The 22,969-nt window shown below is 36.9% G+C and overlaps 2 protein-coding genes across 2 annotated transcripts; both read right to left on the minus strand.

Moving 5' to 3' along the window:
• Positions 1 to 6,705: 6,705 nt before the first annotated feature.
• LOC103465644 (uncharacterized) lies at positions 6,706 to 10,637 on the minus strand. Its single transcript, XM_008410663.2, has 3 exons — positions 10,074 to 10,637; positions 8,724 to 8,908; positions 6,706 to 8,176 (listed from the first exon to the last, which is right to left on the minus strand). Exons 1-3 carry the CDS (start codon positions 10,159 to 10,161, stop codon positions 7,295 to 7,297), a joined length of 1,155 nt encoding a protein of 384 aa, XP_008408885.1. The 5' UTR covers positions 10,162 to 10,637; the 3' UTR covers positions 6,706 to 7,294.
• A 176-nt stretch (positions 10,638 to 10,813) lies between these two features.
• On the minus strand, positions 10,814 to 22,505 carry syt8 (synaptotagmin VIII). The gene is made up of 10 exons (XM_008410662.2): positions 22,421 to 22,505; positions 20,766 to 20,831; positions 18,677 to 18,886; positions 16,603 to 16,766; positions 15,043 to 15,138; positions 14,729 to 14,896; positions 13,938 to 14,105; positions 13,551 to 13,668; positions 13,069 to 13,202; positions 10,814 to 12,218 (listed from the first exon to the last, which is right to left on the minus strand). The coding sequence occupies exons 2-10, from the start codon at positions 20,776 to 20,778 to the stop codon at positions 11,955 to 11,957; spliced, it is 1,335 nt and encodes a 444-aa protein (XP_008408884.1). The 5' UTR covers positions 20,779 to 20,831; positions 22,421 to 22,505; the 3' UTR covers positions 10,814 to 11,954.
• Between the last annotated feature and the right edge of the window lie 464 nt (positions 22,506 to 22,969).

Here is a 22,969-nt window from a genome sequence, read left to right on the forward strand (position 1 = left end):
CAACAACAACAAAAAAAGTGGTGTACAACAGCATTTTAATGTTTTAACAATATAAATTAACATTAACTTTGGAAAAGTAAAATGAGAAATGCATTGCTTCACATTTTAAAACATCAAATTCATTAAAAACATTGTGGGCCAATAAGAAATCACCTGAGAGAACAGATTAGCATTGGAATGATGTGCATCATTTACAACAAGAAGACACCGAAACACTTGTTTTTTTTTTCAGAGCGCTTTGCAAGAGTATTTCAACATCTGCTCATTTACCAGGCTTTCACAAGAGAACAACAAAAACCACATCACTCAAATGTCACATGGACACCTTCCATCCAAATAAAACATCCAGAAATAGACATCGTTTCTGTACAAGATATCAAGAGGTTAAATTCATACAAATTGTGCAAAATGTCACCACAGGGCATACAAAACGATGCTGAACAAAGGCACCATACTTTCACTACAGCCGCACCCTTCACATGACAGATGTGCTTAGAGAGACACCGTCTGATAGGGACCAAATATAGCAAATACAAACTATTAGGATTCAAGCAAAATCAAAATACAAAATATCATACCTTCATGTAGTCATTATAATTCAGTTTCCTGTTATGGTGCAAGTCTGATATTTAAACACTGATAAAAAAAATTAAAATAAAAGAATCAGATCCAGATATATAAATATGAATAGATGCATAATGTCCTGACCAAACTGTAATAAGTCATATTTAAAAAATAAATAAATAAAAACTTGGGTGAACTCTGCTGCAGCTCCATTGATTTTTCTGTTATTCAGACCAAATTAAAGTTTTCTTTGGCGATTACTAAATTGCATTTAACTTATGGCCTTAGCAAGTCATTATTTTAATTATTGGTATATTATAAAGATAGGGGTCTTAAAAAAAACCTCAGCTACAATTTCACATCGGTGATGCAGCAGCTATATTACACTGGCTGAATCCAAAAATGACATTGGTTTTGCTCAAACAGGTMAACTTTCTGAACTACGGAGCAACATGAGCATCAAAATCTTGGTTTCCTGAGAATCTGATCAACGAGTGATGAGCAGGAGAGATTCCATCAGGACAGAAAAGAAACAGAGAATTTTACACAGTGAAGACGTAATGTTCAATTCACATGTACTTACCCTTATTTGTGTTTATTATACAATTTGCAGAAGTCCAAGTTTGTGACAATTAATTAATACATTATGTTATAAAACCAATATTTTTCTCCTAAAACCTTTTTTGGATGAGATATATTAACAGAAATGAACTGATAATRTCACAAAAATGTCATCAATTTAGTCAGAAGATCAGATTTCTCAAAAGGAAATTAAAATAAAAACCTGAATGCGAAAAATGGATGTCATTTTTGGATTCAGCRGTGCAAAATAATCCTAATTCAGTTAAAAATACAGACAATTTCCAAAAYATATTTTTTGTAACCCAGTGTTGTACTTGCCTACCATGGCTCTATCTTGCAGTTTAGAGCCACTATACCAATAAATATTGAAAGTATGAAAAATATATAAACTACCAGCCTTTTCACTATTTTTGGAGCAATTATAAAAGCACTTTTTGTCAACAAAGAAACAGCTGCCTCAGCCATGGCTCTCTGTTAAACAGAGATAGTTTCATATATGGACGGTGACATCATCAGGATCCAAAGTACCTGAARCCCAATTTTTGTGCATGTGGTAAATACTATTTTTGATTAAAAAATAAAAAAGGATCTAAACTACAAGATACCAAATGATGTGTAGCCACTTATTGCTGTGAAACATCAAATAATGATGAATATTGATTTTTACGGGACCCAGCAGCTTTTTGCTGCTGCAAACATCATTTTATACAGATAACAAATGTTAAAAACTGTACATAAAAAACTCCAAAGCTGAAATATGAGAATGATGGAATCTGAGTGAATAAAAAAGTCTGTCTTAAAAAAACTTAAGCTGATATAAAAGGTGCAGGAGGTGCAACACTGTCCACATTCTCCAAGAGAATTTTAGAGCACAAACATTATTGTGAAGACAAAGAAATGCAGCAGAGGTCAGAAATACATTTGTGAAGTTTAAAGTAGAGGTGGGGATTTATTGTATTGTTTATCGTAAAAACTTWTGTATAATTTTGATCAAGCATTTTCTTTCACATCAATTAATTATGTGAAAAAACTGACAGTATTATCACTAAAGTTATTTTTACRATTKTCTCCACAGTTTGTTCCACGGGGGCACAAACTCATATYTTCTAATAAATATCAGAAAATTGATTTGATGCAGTTACTACATGCAGTTTAATCTTAAGAAGCAGCAGATTTCAAAGGGGAATGTTTTCCAAGAACCATGTTTGTGCCGCTCTGAAAGCTGTTCCATGCATTCACAGCCATACAAGAGGCAATTATTGTTTTTCTAATTCATTTTTGTCGTTATCACAAGAGTACCACAAAATATTGCAATGATTTTCTAAGTCCATATGGTCCACTCCTAGTTCAAAGCATCAATCCTGAATTTTAAACTTTGAAAACATCATTCAATACATCGTCTGCAAATATTGAGCCCAGTTTGCAGTTYGGCATAAGGCCTGTAGGGGRCACTAACCTGTGAAAGAAGGTATTTGTATTCTTTTGCTGATTTGCTGTTATTTTGTGTTTGATATTCCTTTTGATTGGTCTCTTTTTAAACACCATTACTTCATATATTGGGGAGTAAATTTCATTTTATAAAGAATAGACTAGACTTTCACAGCAGAGAAAATGCAAATCTTGATTTATGTTCTGTCAAGGTTAGTAGATCTATTGGTGCCGAAATTTGATTTTAAAAAAGACAACTTTCAAACCTACATTGCAGACAGAAATAAGAACCTGATTTAGTTAGTGCATCTGATTTAGTTAGTGCATCTGATTTAGTTAGTGCATCTGATTTAGTTAGTGCATCTGATTTAGTTAGTGCATCTGATTTAGTTAGTGCATCTGATTTAGTTAGTGCATCTGCTTTCAAGTTCTAAGGTTTAAAGTAGTGTTGCAGTGGCTCTGTGTTGAACAGGTTCTAAAATCATCTTATTTTAATTCTAAGAGGTCAAAACTATATAAAAAAAAAAAAAAAAGGTTTATATGATCATCAATTCACCCTTTGTTAAAGATAAACTCAAAACAGAAACATTTGTGGAAAACTACATCCCAATAAAAATAAATACAGAAAACATTTTTTTTAACTATAGCATTTAAATGGGTAGAACTTATTTGTACCATTATAGGAAGTGACCCAACAGTAGCAAGTCTAGATTGCTGATTCATTGCCTTAATCTGGTTACTGCACATTAATATGGMAGTTTGGAATATTGGTATAGATTTAAATCCAACTAAAAAGTAAAAATTAAACAGAAAATAGYTATCAGCACAGACAGAGCAAAACCCAAACGTGGAACATGGAGAAAGGAAGTGGCTGCACATGAACTGGTATCGTGACACACAGAGGATGGGTCAGACCACACATCTTCCATCAGGAGACAAAGACAGGCCCAACAAATAAAACATGTTCAATGAGACGCAACATGTGAAATATTTAAAGCTAGGTGTGGAAGCAACTCAAAGCGCAATGAAATTCAAACCCAGAGATTTCAGGAAGAACAGCTGACTTCCAAATAGGATCATCACTCATCTGGGCTCACGGTGGTCATAAAGTTGGTGAAATGTGACTGACTGGGTCATAAATTCTGTCCGACTTTTCACACACAGAACCTGAAGCATTTTGGAGTGAGATTTCAGCTTGTGAGATAATGTGAGATTCAAAYTAGCTGCGTTTCCATTACAAATGTGTGCAAAACTTTCTTAATGCTCCGCTAATGTCAGAAAATCACAATTTTGTAATTATGGTGTTTCCATTACATAAGAARCACAATTAGAATCACATGTGGATCAGTTTGTTCACGTCATTAAAAACCATACTGTGCCATCATCCTCCAACTACTGTCTGTCGTCTTCTTCGTGGTTTGCACCAGTGGYTGTTGCTCATGACTCGTGATGCAAAGATCATGCTTCCGTTGCAGTTTTGTGAAATAAACCAATTTCGATACAGCCAACAACAAACCACCGCATCCTAGCGCCAAAACTTTTTAGCTAAAATTGAGTTTTTTCAAAATTGCTGTGATTCCAATTTATTATCGAAAAGTCAAATTGCTCTATTACATAGTCAATGGAAACGCGGCTACTGTAACATTTCATTCCATGCATAGCATGGAAACAAAAGTTGGTGTGGGCAGTGGCGGTTTCTGATATGGGCAACAGCCCAGGGCGTTTCAGCTGTTTTACTTCAGTGCCGTTCCCAGTTGAAATCTTTGYAGGCTGATGCTGTGCTATAAAAAGCTKCACATCATTTGTTGATTTTACTTCTTCTGTTAAAACTAGACAGGTGAACTCTGHAGGAAGTGTTGTTACAGTCAGTGGTTCCAAACCTGGCAGCCAGTAGGAGGTTGTGTACGATCACATCACACATGTATGCAAGGTTTAAATAGTTTCAATTAGATTTTCACAAACACAAACATCACAAGAGGTTTAAGATTTACTGCTATAAACAATAATAGTATTGCATCAGTCGTCAGTGTTCCTTGAATTACCCCAAACACGCRACCAGGAAGTCAACAAAATAGAAAGCTAGAAGAGCTACAAAGAAAAAGCCGGAAGGCTTTTTTAATTCTCTAAACTGCCTTCTTGTTTTGGCTTTAATAAAAAATAATTTATTAAAATTGATGCACAAAGAGGAACCAATGGCAAGTCTTTCTTGACACTTTTTAGCAACTCAATAAAAGGGATGAAATGGTGTGAATATTTAGTATGCTCGTGTGAAAACAAAGACCGACRTGTCAAAAAGTGGATTAGAAACATTATGATTACATGCAGCATTATTCAAATGACCTGTAATATTAGCTGACTCCATCACCAGCACATAGATTGTAACAAACCCTACATTATTTGGGGTTATTTGTTGTACCATTTGTTGTATTCCTCTTTTTGCACTTATTGCATTTATGTAATTTTATTTTGTATAATACTTGATTGACTTCCGGTTTTAACCTGATACTTTTATTTTGATAAGACAGGCTTCCTTTGTTTATATGGTAGAATGGCGGCTTAACAACAGAACGGAAGACAAGTTGCAACAGCATTAGCAAAATGTATCTCATTATTAGCGGTCCCCTTTTTATAGAGGCACATGGTATGTTTATTTGTCTATAAGGATATTTCTTTTATCAATCTATCGGAATTATAAATTTTCTGTATTGTATAAGAATACTGGTTTAGTTTTTTGAGTCAAAGTTTATATTTTAGTCGTGAACGTTATTTTTAGTTCAAAAGTTAYGGCATTGTTTGTAGCTTACACTGTTTTTTGTTTGTACACACAGCTCTTGCGGTGAATCTCAAGGTTTACTCCCAATAAACCTATTCATCAGTAAAGCCAATTCCTTCATTTAAAGAGGGGTCTGCTACATAGATTGTCTCCTGCTTCATGCTTAAAAATGTTATTGGATTTTTTTAAAATATGTTATTTCATAGAACTAAAACTTTAATTAAAATTTTATTATGGAGAGTAATTCAAATGAAAATAAAAATGCATGCCTGTGATTAGAGTGCAAAAGATGTAACTCGTGTTACCAAGTGTCCAAAAATAAATATGGAACTGTCAAATTTCTTTCTGCTCAGCATCATTCATAGTGATCCCAGATTTAAGTTTCTAAATAAAGTTATCATGTCTAGCCACTGCTTCAAGCTAAAGGTTTTAACAAAATTGACGCAAAAACAGTTGGGAACCACTGATCCACATTGTCAGAACCAGATAGTAAATAACTAACGGGTCAATCACTGGCATGCTGACTATGTCCAAAATCTCTCCTTCTAATGTCTGAAATGAATTGCACATCTGCATAACCTTAGTTATCCAAGATCAGAGTCTGAACCTGGCCTTGGTTTTCACCACAGAAWACTCCCTATATTCTATGTCGCRAAAGAACAACATGAATGCCACATTGCTTTGACATCAACAGTCTCCTGAGTTAGCTCACCGAAAGATTTTACCCTGATGTAGAAAAACAGAACATTAGACTGATGCAGAACAGAAACRGGAACATAAATTCACTGTAAGGTTACAGATAAAACACTGTGGAACCAAGCAGCTGTGGATGCTGGTCCTGAACAGAAAGGGGGAGAACAAAGTCACAATTAGAGATGCAAAAGTCCAACGTCAACATTTGTATCAATTCTGATGTTTAACAAAAGACTCTAGATTAGTTATCTGTCACAATGTGCCTGAACCATAAGGGCAGATCTATTCAGTGTAGTTCTATGTTTTGCCCCCTGAGCGACGTCATGCCCTGTTGCTTATTTTACGTTATATTTCAGGGTTTTAAAGCCACCAGGCTTTACTGCTGCCCCCAGACCCCCAYCACCAGGCTAAGCATCGTTTGTTTRTTTATTATAGGGTTTTTTTCATGYTTGMCTTTTTAATATTTTATAGTTGCTGTTTAGGTATTGTTAGTAATGGATACCAATAACAAAATATGACCTTGTGATATTTTCAAATTTCCTGTCAWCTCTACATTTCTAACTAGAAAACACAGTAGTGCAAGTTTTCTGGCGGAAACCCTGAATTTATAATTCCCAACCGCACTTTCTGAACCATCTGAAAGAACGACTGTTGCAATTTTTWWWAAATGTTTGACCAAGGTAGTCAACATATTGTTTTTGTCACTTTCACTTTCTTTATTATTTATTTTATATTGGCTGTAATGGTGCGTTCATGTGGGTGGTTTACATTCAGTCTATGTGGAGGCACGTTGATGGCCCGTCGCGACACATTTCAAGCGTCTATCATGGCGCGATTTGAACCGTTTGACGCATCAAGCCCTTCTAATGCGTCAGACAAAATAGGCCGACAATGGAAAACAACGGCTAGAGCAATTTTGACACGTCTGATGCACCTCCACTTAGACTTTGAATATAAGCCAGATGTGAACGAAAGAGCGAAACACTAAGTGTAGAGCAAATTGTTAAGCATTTGCATTCAAAGTTGTTGTTACCAGATCCATTTAAATATTTGATAAAGAAACACATGGAAATGATTTCTCTTCACCAAATAAATTTTAAAAAGCTGCAGTAATATCTAGAAGGACAAGTAGAGCTGCCCGTGGTGGTTTCAGTGGAAAATGTACCAACCCAAAAAAGAAAGCAACAGAAGGAGCAGCCAGGCAGACGGGGGAGTGATGAAGGTGTGTGCGTGTGTTGGGGGCGGGGGAGGCCATCATGTCCAGGCCAGCTTGCGGGACAGCGCCTGTTTGAAGCACTTGGGGTCCACCTCCCCGCCGGGCCACAGGGCTCGCTCCAGACTCACTAGAACGTTCTGGTGACACTCCTTGATGTTGACCGGGTACTTGGCTCTCAGCAGCTCATAAGCAGCAATTAGCCTCATGTTCTGCTTCACCATCAGGTACTGGATGATGCACATGGGCGCCAGAGAGAAYCCGTCCCGGCAGTGGACCAGCACGCGCTTCCTCTTCTCCGTGGATGCATTTATGCACTCGTTGATGTCCTCAAAGCAGCAGTGCTTCAGAGCCGGCCGCGTGTCTGGCATGTCCCCCATGTCCACCTTGAGACGGGACCAGCTGTGCCGGGACCCGCGGGAGCAGGTGCAGGGGATGAGGCTGAGGGAAGGGGCCGGCTCTCCGGGCGCGCTGCTCATGTCGATGATGCTGTCGATGTTGTTGCGGCACAGCGTGCGGCCATTGTATGCCGCGTTCAGGTTGCCCACGTAGATGTAGTCTGTTACTCGGGAAATGACCGGCTCAGAGTACTGGAAGTGTTCGGGGCCGCTCCGTTTGGGCTCCGGCACATCGGGGACCCGGGCCCCGGCCGGCCCCGTGGCCGCTCTCCTGCTGTAGTTGCGCAGCTTCTTGGAGCCCGAACGGGACGGTGGGTTGGAGTCGGACTCAGAGCTGCTGTTCCACGGAGGGGAAAAGAGAGAGAAACGGCTGGAGGATTTGCTCTTGCTGAGGGTCTCCACGGGGGGACTGGGCAGGCAGGGGCCGGGGCTGGACAGAGAGGCCGAGGCCGACGCGCAGAACATGGAGGCTCGTTCTAGGGAACCTGTGCTGCTGGCCGCTCCTGCACTGTGGGCCAGCTCCATCTGGAAGGACACACACACGAACATGAACATCCAGTCAAAATTCTTCATTCTGCTGCCAGCGGTCCTGTGTGGCCATTTTTGAGCTTTATATTATGTTAGAATGTTATTCCTTCRTCAAAARCGTACCTGGAGTTTTGTTTTAATTCTTTCAGGCATGTTTGGGAAATCCTTGTATCTCCCRTGGCAACCATTAGGGGTTCCTAAACATTCACTCATACAAAGCTCCACCCATTTGCACAAAGCTCCTCCTCTGTAATCTGGAAGCCATGAACAACTAAGTGCAAGAAATGAAGGACTGAAATATTTCACTCTGTGTGTGGAGTTTATTTTCTTTATGGAGTTTTACTTTCTAAATTGAATGASAAAAAATAGTGAACTTTTCACAATAGTCTATTTAGTTTAGATATTCCTGTAAAAAAAAAAAAACAGACTGGCATATTAGTAAGATCCTAAWGAGAATTTTTACAGTTTATAGTTTTTTGGTTTGCTTTGTCCAGGTTTACTGTTTTCCAAGGAAAACCAAACCAGCTTTGTTTATTGTCTGTACCTGAGCTTTGAGGTTGTTCTTCCACTCCTCAGTCTCCAGAGCCTTGAAGCGGCCGCTGCTGTCGGAGGAGACCGACGCGCACAGGGGCCGATGGGCTCTGAGGGGGAGCTGAGGAGTGAGGGCCACAGGGACATGCCTGGCGTTAGTGTGCTCACTCCTACTCATGGCTAGATCAGGACAAGAACCTGCAATACACAAAACATACATGTCAGCCAGTGAGGACAAGCCAGCCCTAACCCTTATTCATCAAAATGAAAATGCTRTGCTAGTGAGAAAACTTAGAAATGACAAGCAGTTCATTTCCTAACGATAGTTACTCCGCTGTTGTAACTTAGTTGCGATATTTAGCAACTTTTCAAACTGGTATTGGCCAAAATTGGAATCGGCAAGTCAGGCTTTTGAAAGATCAGTTATTGGTGATCGGGAAGAAAAATGCAATCGGTGCATCCCCAAAAAACATAAGAGCAACKCAGAAGTGACTGATCCACATGTTAAAGAATTTAGCAGTGTAGAGTATTAAACGAGTTAAATATGTCAACTGACATTACAAACTGTTCTTCACAGCTGCTTGTTGCAAGCTATGAATCAGAATACCGTACATGCAGTTGTCTACCAGCTATGGTCAGTGGACAACATGCAACTTTATACTGAATTTTGAAAGCATAAAATGAAAAACTTTAGACGGATCTGATAACAATAGGTATTAATGTAGAAAACATTTTTTTAACAATTTGAGAATGTAGCACATTAGCATGGAATATTTGGTTCAGGAAGGATTTTCGCTTTTATCTGTTTTGGGGTTTTTTATATTTTTTTCTCTCACAATAATAACAGATCTGGCAGTTATTGAGTATTGTGGCTCCAAATGTTAAGGTTAAGRTGTCAGCATACCGTTTCTCCCCTCCAGACAGGCTGTTAATAAATCCTCAAAACATAATGCATCATGTAGCAATAAAACATCAGGAGAAGCAAAATAAATGATGGATTTTACAGAAACATCAGCTGAGCTWCAGTTGGCCTCTCTTCACTGACCAAATGTAAAATGACTATCAGGTTTATCACAAGTCCAAGGAGGATAATAACTCCAGGTGTGAACAGCATCACAGTAATCACTGACCATTAGTTGAATTTAAGATAATAAACTCCGTTTTCATTTAAGCAAATGAAATATTAGGAGATATTAAAACACGCTCTGGGACTCGTTCAGAAACTTGTGTGTTTTCATTCAGGCCGAGGAAATCGTGATGAACTTGCAGCTCTGGATCAGGCTATGAGCTCCAACATCTGTCGGTGTGATAGGTCACCTTGCTGCTGGGAACCGACTCAGAAACCACAGAACAGCCCGCTTACCGATTCTCCCATCGTGTCTGCAAAGCACCCTCGGATTTCGAAGCTCGTCAGCAGTCAGTTCTGGTGTCCACCCGTCCTCGGTGTCCATCTTCCGCCAACCGCAGCCAGAGGAACATCACCGAGGCTCGGTTGGAACGTCATCTTTGCCAGGCCGAACAGCACTTCAGCTGCATCTCACAAACATCGCTTCAGCCATTAGCAGCTCGGTTCGCTGCTAGCCAAACACACAGCTAACTCTCTGGGAGTTGTGTCAGTCTGCTAGTGCGGTTCAGGAATTCGGGTTAAAATGAGCGAAGACATTCTCACCAGCAGCCCGGGCTGACATGAGGGATAAAGCGGTTATATCGGTCCAGCTGCGGAACGAGGGCAGAATGCGCACCAGCTAACTGCTGCTGGTTGGTGGATATGGAAAGTCAACAGGACCAAAAAACATTTGACTTTTCACGCGTCCTTGAGGATGTTGAGTAAATCCTGTTTGGGTGCGAGGGGGRAAAAAAACCCCGCAGAAAACAATGAAAATATAGAAAACCTGAAAATTGACCTGGAAGCACTCATTTTATTAGTTGCTTGTATTTGGATTTTTTTTAAAGTTAGTTTTATGCAAGATAAAAACCAACTCTGCAATAAAAAATATTGTCTCATATTGTCACCTGACTGAAATAATGGCCTAAGTAATAGTAAATGATAAAATAAAATAAATAAATAAATTAAGTAATAATAATAACAACAATAATAATAATAATAATAAAATCACCACCTCTTCATTGTCAAAGAATTAGGTAAAAAAAGAAAGAAATGTTGACAAAAAATGACATAGGCCATTATTTTAGGAAGGCGACAATATTTACTTATCAAAACTATTCAAAATTTTTATAAAGAACAACCAACAGATTATGAACATTAATAAACTCAGAGTTGACTTCTCTTAAWGGCGATATATYTGTTCAACATTCAGAGAGTTTTACCCTGATTTAATATGGCAGCAACCAGAAATATCAACTGTTACAAGAGGTATTTCTCAACGTTATGAAAAATACACATTTAAATTGTATTTTACAAATGCAGACTATACCAAACAAAAAGGATAAGTTGGAAAAGGGAGAAACGTTAATTGTATTGGTCTGGAGGTTTATTTCTAAGTAAACAAGACAAGCTTGAAGTACCCTAAGTATTGTTGAAAAGCAACAGAATATTTTGGTTATAAACCAGCAAAAATAAGTTTCCTCTGAGTTCCATTTGTTTATCCAGTCACAWTTTGAGAGAGAGAGATAAAGCCATCAGTTTGGCATCAGCACTATGCATAACATCTGCATCAGACGTTTCTCCATATTCTTTTCAAAACACTAATGGTGGACATATTCCAAAGACAGGAGACATGGTTCAGCAAAGTATACATGACACACTTTTTACATTTATTTATTTATAAAAACTAAAAATATATAATTGAAAACAATGTATTTTGCTTTCTCTTTACAATCATGCTGTTATATAAAACCGTAATGAAATACATTAATGTTTGTGGCCGTACCTTCATAAAATGTGAAAGCGTTCAGGAGACATGAATGCTTGAAATGTGAATTCAATCGGTAAATCTGGGTGAGCTTCCAAAAATCCATGCTTCATAACTCAGACACATCATTTGACCTGATGAACTATTTAAGGAGATTTTCTCAAAATCCAAACTCTGGTTTGCACAGATTTTACACGAGAATGTAACCAGGGGTATTTTTACAYGGATAAAGTATGATATTACAAAATTGTTGAGGTATTCTTAMTGTGATCAAATTTTGTTGCCCAAATGTGAGTCCTACATGCATATCCTACAGTGTGATCAACATTACTGATACACAGGAAAATAATTTTTTCAGAATACTTTCCTGTCTATTTAAAATGTTTTTTTAATAGTTTATTTTCTTTAAATTTGTTGGGAACAGGGATTTTCTTTTTCAGTCCCAGGCTGGCGTTGACCTGCTCAGCCGACAGCAGGCTGTGCCACTGAGCGACCGGTCGCCGCGGGTTGGACAGCATGTCGGCCCAGTGCCTCAGCTGATTTCCTGTGGAATCGCAGCCCAGGAACAGTTTTCCCATGCTGTCGTTCCTGCTCATGGCGTCATGGTCCCAAACTGAGATCACCAGGTTCACCCTCTGAAGACAAAAACAAGACCAGCACTGAGAAACAGCAAATAAATGGGGCCCTTATTTTTGATATTGACTCTTTTGGCAATGTTGACAAATTTACATGGCTGATTGTGCTTTGTGCGCATCTCAAAAAGTCAATATTTCAAACTATTATGGAATCAAGATGGGACTTATCAAAAATAGTGTGGATAGCTATTGTCAAAAAAGCCAGGCACCTTATGACCACATGACTCTAWGTCCAAAGATCTAGGAATAACTGGTGTCAGCAGTGATATATMTATCAAGCAATCAGTCAAGTTTATTTGTATAGCACATTTCAGCAACAAGGCAGTTCAAAGAGCCTTACATCATGAAAATACACACAAAAACATACAAAGTTTTGAAACACACAGTCAACAATTGTCAAGTGGCATTGTTACACTTCTGAATGTTGATTAATGTTTCATTCCTGATGTTTCAAAAGCAACTCTAACCTGGGGGTTTTTTAGGCTAAAGAAACTCAGTGCTTTTGACTGTTTTACAATACAGCCATATTCATTAAATTATGGTATGCCTTGCAGTGAGGCTGCTTTGTCAGAATAAAYATAACTTTTAAGCAGGCATTAGACATTTCTCGTTAACCTAACATTTCTGCATTAAGAATGTTATTTTATTGATCTGTATCAATATTCTAAGCTTAAATGTGTTTTAATTAACTGTAAGCATTAAGTCATCATAATCAACAAAAATAAAGACTAGCAAACATCAGTCAGTGTGTAATTAATCCATGTCATGTATTGCACTTAGTGAACTGAATTGAATTCAATGAACCTTTCAATGATATTAGAAATTACTGAACCAAACTAATTATTCTCACCTGTATTTGATCCAGTGACACATCAAAAGTAAAGGWCTCGTTGAAATAGGGGTTCAGACTTTTCTTCTTAATAGATGTTATTCTTTTCTTCCACTTCCTTTTGTTCAAAGTCAGCTGTACTTTCACATACGGATCTACATGAAACAAACAAGTGGAAGAAAATCAGAATTTCTGGTACCAGCAAATCTCTTTACATGTCATGGCTGGCAAATTGTTCCTGTCCCTGAACAACACACARCGCTGGAAGAGAAACACGTCAGCAAGCTGGTCTTACACAAAAATGTGATTAATTAGCTATGAATTAATCACTAACCCTTAGCATGAATGCATAAAACAGGGAGATTGCTGAGACTGAAAGATAGGTTTGATATTGATTTGTTAAAGTCTAACAYGTTCCAAAAWGTGTTATAAAAGGCTGTTGTCAACAATATCAGAGCTTACTTATTGTAGATTATAATAAGGGTGAATATGTTTAGTTGTACCTGAGCTTCCTCCCAGGTCCATGCTCTTTAGGTCTTTGGCCTCCAGGATCGCCACGGTGAGCTTGCTGCTTGTTGGAACATAGCACAGAGAGAAGCAGATCTCCCCWAAGTTTTCTTCCTGCAACACAAAAAAAAGTCACAACAAACTCTGAAAGTGTTTTTATTAGTTTTAGTTACACTTTTTTTTTTTTTTTACACAAACTGAGTGCTGAAACCATATTTAACATGCATTGAATAAAGGCTAATCATATTTCACTGTGTGTAGTGAATCTATGTACGTATAATGACTCGCTTTACATGGCTGACAAAAAATAGAGCTCTTCTTTAGCTCTATTTTTTTAATTTCCTACTTTTCTCTTTTGAGAAAAAAGCGTCAGAAAATGAAACCTCAAACTTGGCGGGCTTCGCCAGGTCCTGCCACTCCTCGATGACGTGATTCTGGTCAATGTTGCAGAGCTGCACCCTGAGTTCGCCGATGATCTCATGTTTGGTGAAGCGGTTGAAGTCGAACACCTTCATCACGGCTGTGGACTTCTGAAGAGCAGACTTAGATAGCTGCAGAGATAGGAAACGGATTAAAAAAAGAAAGAYKTCTGTTTCTTTCTGACTTATTTCAACTAATGTACGCATCAGCTTATGTAATATCTTCTACTTTTCTACACTTTAAAACACTATGCTATTGAAATACACCATGGACATTTATTACCAATAACATACAGGCACAARTGATTCAGATCCAGAGTTAAATGTATTTACTCAGGAGTTCTGATTCTGGAAGGTCTCCTTACCATTACCCTAATCACTTGGTCACATTAATCTCCCTTGCACTCTGCAGAAATGTTCATCTAGTTTCCAATCAAGGAAAATGTGTTGGAACCAGATAKTTACAAAGGCACAACCTTTTTTCCCATCTGTTTAAAATAAAATTAAGATTTTCCTGTTTTTGTTCATTTAGATTTGCCAAATTTATTCATGTTCGATAAATGAGATAAAGACAGAAACAATTCTATCTTTCTTCAAAGTCAGAAGGTTCTCACAGTAGTTTGCTCTTTCTTTCTGACAAGTCTAGTGGAACTGAGATTTTGCTTGGGATCAAATATTAAAAAGCAGGTTTTTGCTGTTGTAACATAATGCTTGTTGCCATGACACTGAACAAATATTTAACTAGAACCTTCTACCTGGAAGGTGAACTGCTCGTTGAAGAAGGGGTTTAATGTGTTTTTGAACACTTTCGTCTCAAAAATCTTGGCCTTGTCAGGGAGAATGTAGACTTTGACATATGGATCAGAACTCCTGCCCAAGTCCATCGCCTTCAGGCTGTCAGCTTGTTTGATCCCCACTGTAAGCTGTTAAAGAACGAAATAGAAAATAAAACRACGGTTTTGTTAAACTGGCTGTTAAAGACAGTTTTAGAAGAAGATTAGATAAGACCTAATCATGAATGTATATTTTCAACAGACTCTTCACTGTAAACATCTACGAACTGAAGTACCTCAGATAAAGTGGCGTTGTACTCCAAAGAGTAAAGTAGTTTTCCTCTATATTGTTTGACTGAACCGTAGTTAATATCCTCCATGTCTGGCTGAGCCTGTCAAAGGAGCAAAGAAAAATAGCAAGGGCGTGGAAATGAAGATAATTCTCTACTCAGTTGGTTAGAATTCCAAGTGGAATGGGGACAGAGGGAGGGTTTATGTAGGGGAATAATTATATTGTTTGTGCAATTTTAGTCAGGAAATGTGTGAGTGTAATGTTCCGGGTCATTCTGACCTGAAAGAATGTGTGTGTGACAAARCAGGTCACCCTGGCCTGAAAAGTCATGAAGGAATTCACATTTGGAGAGATATGGACAGAATCGTTTAAAGTGTTGTAAACAGTCACGTAGCCTGTTCAGCCAGAGAACAGGACGGCACTGAGTAAAACATTCAGACACTCTCAGATATGAAATCCTATGGTTTTTAAAAGTTTGCTACCCCAATTGATTGATTGATTGATTGATTGATTGATTGATTGATTGATTGATTGATTGATTGATTGTGATCACGTTGAGTCCTGATGAGCTTTGTGATAGCAGAGAATTACATTTCACCACTAGGTGGTGCTAGATGGACAGACTGATGAGTGGTGGCTAAAGTGACCATAGATTTATAACTCATATATTATAGAGTTTTGAGAAAAAATTTAAGCARCTAAGAGTTATTAAGATTCAATATACAACACATATTTTTATTTAAATAAAGCACACCCTCACAATATTATATTTTTTTACATCAAAGAATTTGTATAATGATATATGATGCTTTAAGTATCTTTGCAGTTTGTTATGTTTATTTTGGGTCGGGTTGAGTGTTGTGTTTCGTGTGTTTCTGGTTTTGTGTTTTTGAAGCAGCTAGCTCTTCTCTTGCTAGCTCAGCTGTTGATATTTGTATTGCTATTTTTGTTTGGTTTTTCATATGATTTCTGCGTTTCCTGTTGTTTGCTTGGCCACTTCCTTCAGTTGGTTTCCTCAGTAACTGTAATCTCCCAWTTTGGTTCCTGCCAGCTGCTTGCACTCAGATAACTTTCTTCTCCAGATTTTCACGTTTCCCTCAAGTCTGTCAGGCTTGCATTCGGCTATGCTCTCTCTATAGCATATTGGCTAAATTACATCACAGACCTAAAAACTGTGCCATTTATTTTTAAAGATAGAATGTTTTCTTTGACATCCGCTGATCACTAAAATAAGTTCAAGTCTTGATGTTAAGAGAATGGCTTGTGAGAAGTTGACTTAAACTTATGAACATAAATACAATTTTATCAGTACTTTCATTACTTAACAACTTCAATGAGTCTTATAAACAAGAGGCTGGGTGCTTAAATGGCCCTAGACTACAAATGAGGCAACTAACTTATTATTTAATAAGTTAGCTAAAATAACTTATTAAGTTATTAAACACAGTTTAATAAGTTATTAAACTTAAAATTTAATATGTCACTCATCTCACATGATTATGTTAAAGTGTGACATGAACTGTATTGACTGTCACTGATTAGTATTAAATGAAACCTGTCTTACCAGAGCCGTGGCTGTTTTTCCATCTAACCCCTTCAAAAGGATCTGCTGATCCTTTTTCTGTCTCTTCTTCCTTTTGCAGCAACATTTAATGCAGATGCAGAGGCAACATAGCAGAATAATGAGGCCACCCAGTCCAAAGATTGCATAGATTGCCCATTGCGGTACTGCAGAATGGAAAATGGAAAAATAGTCAGGTTGAGGTTTTTTGTGGTGAAAAGGCTTCTCTGGTTCTGAACATGGTTGCAAGTAACAGGTTTATAAATAATAATCAGAACAGCTGCACAAATAGAGACATTAAGTTTGATTCTGGCACAAATCTACCTAATTGTGCTTATTGCTGTCTTTAATCTTGTCCCTTGTCCTTCAGAAGCACAACTTCTTGAACCGATGAGYTTACTCTTCTGTTTTGAAATACACAAACAAAAGCCCAGCAGTATAACGTTCATCTCAAGGACAAGAGACTCTTGTTTGAAGACATTAATGTTTTGGACATAGGAAGACTGCCGATTTGAAAGACGAGTGAAAGAAGCTACCTATGTTAAAAATCAGAAGCCAACACCAAGCAGAGGAGGTGGACTTAGTTTTCATCTTTCCAACACCTATTCTGCAGCCCTGACTCATCCTCACAGACAGTTTTACAATTCACACACTGTCGCGTTACTCGTTACATCCAAGTCGCGTTGCGCTTTTTTTCCGTTAAAACATTCGTCCAACTTTTAGCGTCACTTTGAAGGAAAGCTTAAAGAAAGGTAAGATCTGTGGACGTGATGCTAGCAAAGCTAGCTGTACTGACTGAGACACATATGTTGCATCTGCGATAAAAAAAAGTTGTCACTCATGCACTGAATTATTGTGTGGAGGTGTTGACTGAGGTGTCGCAAATATGGGACAACGCTGTGACCAAAGTCTGCATTGATATGACATTCAAGAACGATCCGATTCTTCTGGACGGATCTTTACTGATTACATTTATTTCAGCTCTAAGTATTTAATATCTAGGTGTTTTATGGGAATGTGGATCTTTCAGATCAATTTGAGAGGCAATTTTGATAGGTAAAACTTTATTTTTTTGTGTCAGGTAGCGCGGGGTGCTGGTCTTGGTCTTGGGTAGGTGGTCTTGACTACAACTCTGCTACGTGGCTCCTTGGTTGCATGTCCTCCCCCACTCACCTTTTTTCCATCCCCTTTCTGTTGGATTTCTTTAAAAATAAATGTGGCAAAAAAAGTGAAGTTCACTTTTTTTGCCACAGGAGACCAGATGTTTCCATCCCTGAAATTATGATGCATAGTTACAGAGAGTAAACATAATAAAAACATGCTTAATCTACATCATTTTAATGATGTATTAAGATTAAATACAATCGATACGCTTAATAATATTAGCAACTAGGTAATGCATTCAGCAAGTACTTTTACTTTTAATACTTAAGTATTTTTAAAAGCCAGTACTTTTTTACTTTTAAAAAAGTAAAAAAGTTCTTTTAAGTACAAATGTACTTAAGTAACATTTGTACTTAAGTACAAATGTTAAAACTTAATGTGGTAAAACTACCACATTAACATTTGTACTTAAGTACAAATGTTAATGTGGTAGTTTTACTTTTACTTTACATTTTTGTCTGTGTATTTGTACTTTTACTTAAGTACATTTTTTGAGTACTTTCTCCACCACTGCCTGTCAGTGACTTTAAAGGTTCTTATAGTGTTTGTTCTTACAACAGTTTGTAAGCCTGTTACTTCAATGTTCAGACAGAAGCCTTTATGTTGAGTGTTCAAATGTGTACAAGAAACAAGTTCTGTTATGTCTTTTACATTTAGAATCACATAATCTGTGCATTTCAACAGCAAGAAGAAATCCAGTTTTCTCATAATTACCAACTTAAGGTTGTCAAGTCCTGGTTGATCTAAGAATCTGCACCAGCAAACAGAATGAACCTTTTGTTTGCAAAGATCATCCAATTCTAAATTATGTTATTGTTGTGGCGTTGTTAAACAACATCAGGTGCATAGATCATGCCTGAAAGGAGAAAGTAATARAACAAGAATAAGGAGCAGCTGGTGGTTGGTSACTTACAGGGAATGTGGTCCAGCAGGTCTTCAAAGGAACCAGAAGTTGGATGAACTGAGGCATTGTGAGTAGACATGGTGGAGACGATGTGGATGGGTTGATTGGTGACTATTAGCTTTGACAATCCAGCTTTCGTTTGAGCCCATGATTTTGATGCTTTATGTCCCCGAATTGAAGATCTTGATGGCTGATGGACTGCAGGCATTTTGAAGACGTCTAACAGCAAGAGATATGAAAAAACTTAAGACTCTGCTTCACACATTAAGAAAAGATAATGGCAGTTATTTTCCTTAATAATTTATAAATTCATTCATGTGTGTCTTTAAATGAGGGCAGTCCAACCATCATTAGAAAAATAATTTAAAAAGTGGTAGAAAAGAAAGCATGGCTCTTTAAATCTAGGATCTCACTGTCTGAGACATACTAGAAATCACACATTTTTACCTGATTTTACAATTGTTTACAAGTAAAATTCAAGTATGCAAAAATGACAAAAGATTCCTGGTTGTTTATTAATTATTAATTATTTATTTATTGTCAATATTGTGGCAATCGTATGGCCATCTTTAAAAGTGAAAACTTTGGTAAAACCAGCACCATACATGCTAACATGCATGATTGAATTCCAGCCATCAGCCTCCACCCTGAATAATCAACTACAAGCAAACCATTAACCTGTAGTCTGATCAATTCATTGATAAAWTTCCAATAGAACTAAACTCTTTAAATAATTAATCAAAAGATTTTGAACTAGTTCTTGTTTTTGTTAATTTAAGGGACCCTGCACATCACATCACAAGCCAGTTAGCCATAATGGCTAGTTTTCATCTGTTGTCCCTCCAGGTATRATAAATAAAAATCCAACATATTACAGTGCAATATAGACAGCTYAACTAGTTTCTTCCAAAAAAAGAGAATAATACAAATAATAAATAAATAAAAAGCATTTTTATTTATCATTTAGTCTTCACTTTTATTATGTAGATCCTGTTTTAACCTGTTAACATAAAACTTTTATTTCATGCTCACCATATTTTAAAATTTTAGTTATNTACAATTGTTTACAAGTAAAATTCAAGTATGCAAAAATGACAAAAGATTCCTGGTTGTTTATTAATTATTAATTATTTATTTATTGTCAATATTGTGGCAATCGTATGGCCATCTTTAAAAGTGAAAACTTTGGTAAAACCAGCACCATACATGCTAACATGCATGATTGAATTCCAGCCATCAGCCTCCACCCTGAATAATCAACTACAAGCAAACCATTAACCTGTAGTCTGATCAATTCATTGATAAAWTTCCAATAGAACTAAACTCTTTAAATAATTAATCAAAAGATTTTGAACTAGTTCTTGTTTTTGTTAATTTAAGGGACCCTGCACATCACATCACAAGCCAGTTAGCCATAATGGCTAGTTTTCATCTGTTGTCCCTCCAGGTATRATAAATAAAAATCCAACATATTACAGTGCAATATAGACAGCTYAACTAGTTTCTTCCAAAAAAAGAGAATAATACAAATAATAAATAAATAAAAAGCATTTTTATTTATCATTTAGTCTTCACTTTTATTATGTAGATCCTGTTTTAACCTGTTAACATAAAACTTTTATTTCATGCTCACCATATTTTAAAATTCTAGTTATTTTTTTTTAAATAGTAAATTATGTAGTATATGAAAGTAATACTTACAGAGTGATTCTTTGAAAGAATGAAATATGATGATGTCTGTTACAAATGATATTAATACAACTTGAAATCTTAGTTAACCATTATTTGTGTAAAAAACAGAGGAACATTCAAACCTTCTGCTCCCGGTTAACAGGTGCGTCTATGTTTGTGGTTTTACAAAACAATTTTTATTCCTCTCTCCAGCTGTTGACAGTCCTAGACTGATTCCTCACAAGGGAGAACAAAAAATACTTAACGTAACTACTAGGATTTTTTTAATTGAACAAACCCAACCTATTCTAACTTTTTAGCAGCTATTTTCTCAGTTTCTATTCATACAGCCTAACCCCTGTGAAATAAGCAGTATTTCATAAAAAAAAATAAAAAAACTAGGGAGTAACTTCAATATCATACTCACTTCTGGGTTTCATAAATAAGTCCACATCTTCATTTTTCCTGACGACTGCTTCTGAGGTCTCCAACTCTGAGTAAAAGAAAAGTTGTGTCAGAGTGAAAAGGAAGGAAGGGACATTAAACGGCTGAACTGCAGGAGTCTAAGCATTTTCATCAAAGGGAGGAAATGTCTCCTTCCTGCATTCACTCCCAGTCATGCTCTTTAGTCTAAGTGTAATCAGGAGATTACATCACAAAGCATCCCGGTAAGAAGTTTGCTTTGTGTAATTCTTAGCTGCTAAAGAAACTCTGGCTTCTAAAAAGGTCAATTATGCTGATAAACCTAAAAATGAAATGATCAAACTCTGTTTGACACGTYTTACTTTCACACTTTGATTGARCACAGTGACTGGATCTCCCACTAAGTCTTCACTAAGCATCCACTCTGAGGTTCTTCRGACTTTGTTTTGCCTAGATTTTGAATAATTTTGTGGTTTTATGTAAAAAGAAACAAAAAWTGTGCAGGGTTACCAGTCAGGTCTCTCTCTGATTATTTTTTTAATGTTTTTTTTTTGTGTTGGTCAGTTGCTGTGAAGTGGAACTGTACCAACAAGCCATTTTTAAACACTAGGAGCAACTCGTTAAAAATTTAAAAAACTAAACTGCATTTCCTGTTTTCCTGCTTGGAGAGAGTGTGGCTTGCTTAAAAATAATCTGTAAACACTAGTTGCCAAAATACCTCCACTGTCAGCTGATCAAAATAAATATGCAGCTTCATATTTTTCTCAMTGGTCTGTGAAATGTTTAAAAATAATTTCTGTTTTTTATTTATTCCACATTGATTTAATTTGTTTTATTTCAGGCATGATCGGTCATGAAACTAGAAAATCCATTCAACCCTCTGGACTCTGGACAAAGAGCCGGGTTTGTGCTGAGGTTTCACTCATCCATCATTTGAAATGTTCCTGTTGGTTCCGTGTTCAGGAGCCACAGCTCTACAAACCATGCATGGAAAGTCAACAGTGTTTTCCTGTTACTCAGAAAGGAAGCGTGTGTAAACGTTTAACTGGTGTTATATTTTGAACCTGTAACTTGGTGGACTGACAGACTGCTGTTGTCTTGGTATTTTAAAGCAAAGACCATGAGTGAGCAGGATAAAACATTTTAAAGTCAGTTTATGATCTCCCTAATAAAGTTGCATTTAGTTTATTTTAAATGTTTATTTTAATTCAATTTAAATAAGAAAATATGCTTTTGYTCATCTGTCCAATTGAATTTTCTCACTATGGTACAACAAATGATGCTGTATTCTATTCTAAATATAAAGAAAAATCTTTATTTGGGTTACCTTCCRATTATAGTGGTAAACTACACCAATTAGGTCAAACTAAATGATTTTAGTCAAATGTAAAAACAAGTGTAACTGATGAAATTTTAGTTTTTCTGGATTTGAAAAGTAACTATTAGAGATTTTAGGTACTGCTGTTTTAATGGACTGTAATTACTTTAATGCAACATTATCCTCAATGTCTCTTTAATTACAAACATGTCTGCACTTACACTGTACAAAAAGAAAGACATCAAGAAGAAGAAAGTCAGATTAACAGAGGGAGTAGAATGAAGAGTCTGAACTGGAGCACCAAAAGAATCATGACTCTAAAAATAAAACCAGCACAATACCTGAGGCAGTCGCTCCAAGTTGTGGGATTTTGTTGCATTACTTCATGAATTCAGACAGTTAAAAGTGTCAGTGCTCTGCTGAGGTCCTTCATCTTCAGCTGGTTGGGTGTGTTTACTTCAGCCAGCAGCAGCTGCCACACCCTCACCCTGCACCGTCAGTGTTCAAACACAGGTGGAGTTTCAGGAATTCTTATTTAATGAGAGCACCAGAACAGCTAACTGGCTAAACAAACAGCTAAACTCACTTACTGTATATTTTGGCTACAGAGGTTTTTACAAGTTCCTAGTTATAAGAATGAATCTTTTTAGTGGCTTATGAACTATGCGAACATGTTTACTAAWTTTTTTGCACAAACTCAGTCTTGCGTAGAGATTTCAGTCTGCTCTGGCACCAGGCATTCTTAAGGAGAGATAGTGGACACAATGGTGCACATTTTTGGGGTCATTTTGGGAAACCAACACTTAACCTCTACTCCCTACTGCAAAGAAAGCTCTAAAAAAAAAAAAAAAAAAAAAAAACTACCAACTACCGATTTCAGCTTATTCAAT

This window comes from Poecilia reticulata, linkage group LG6, assembly GCF_000633615.1.
Source record: "Poecilia reticulata strain Guanapo linkage group LG6, Guppy_female_1.0+MT, whole genome shotgun sequence".
NCBI lineage: Eukaryota > Metazoa > Chordata > Actinopteri > Cyprinodontiformes > Poeciliidae > Poecilia > Poecilia reticulata.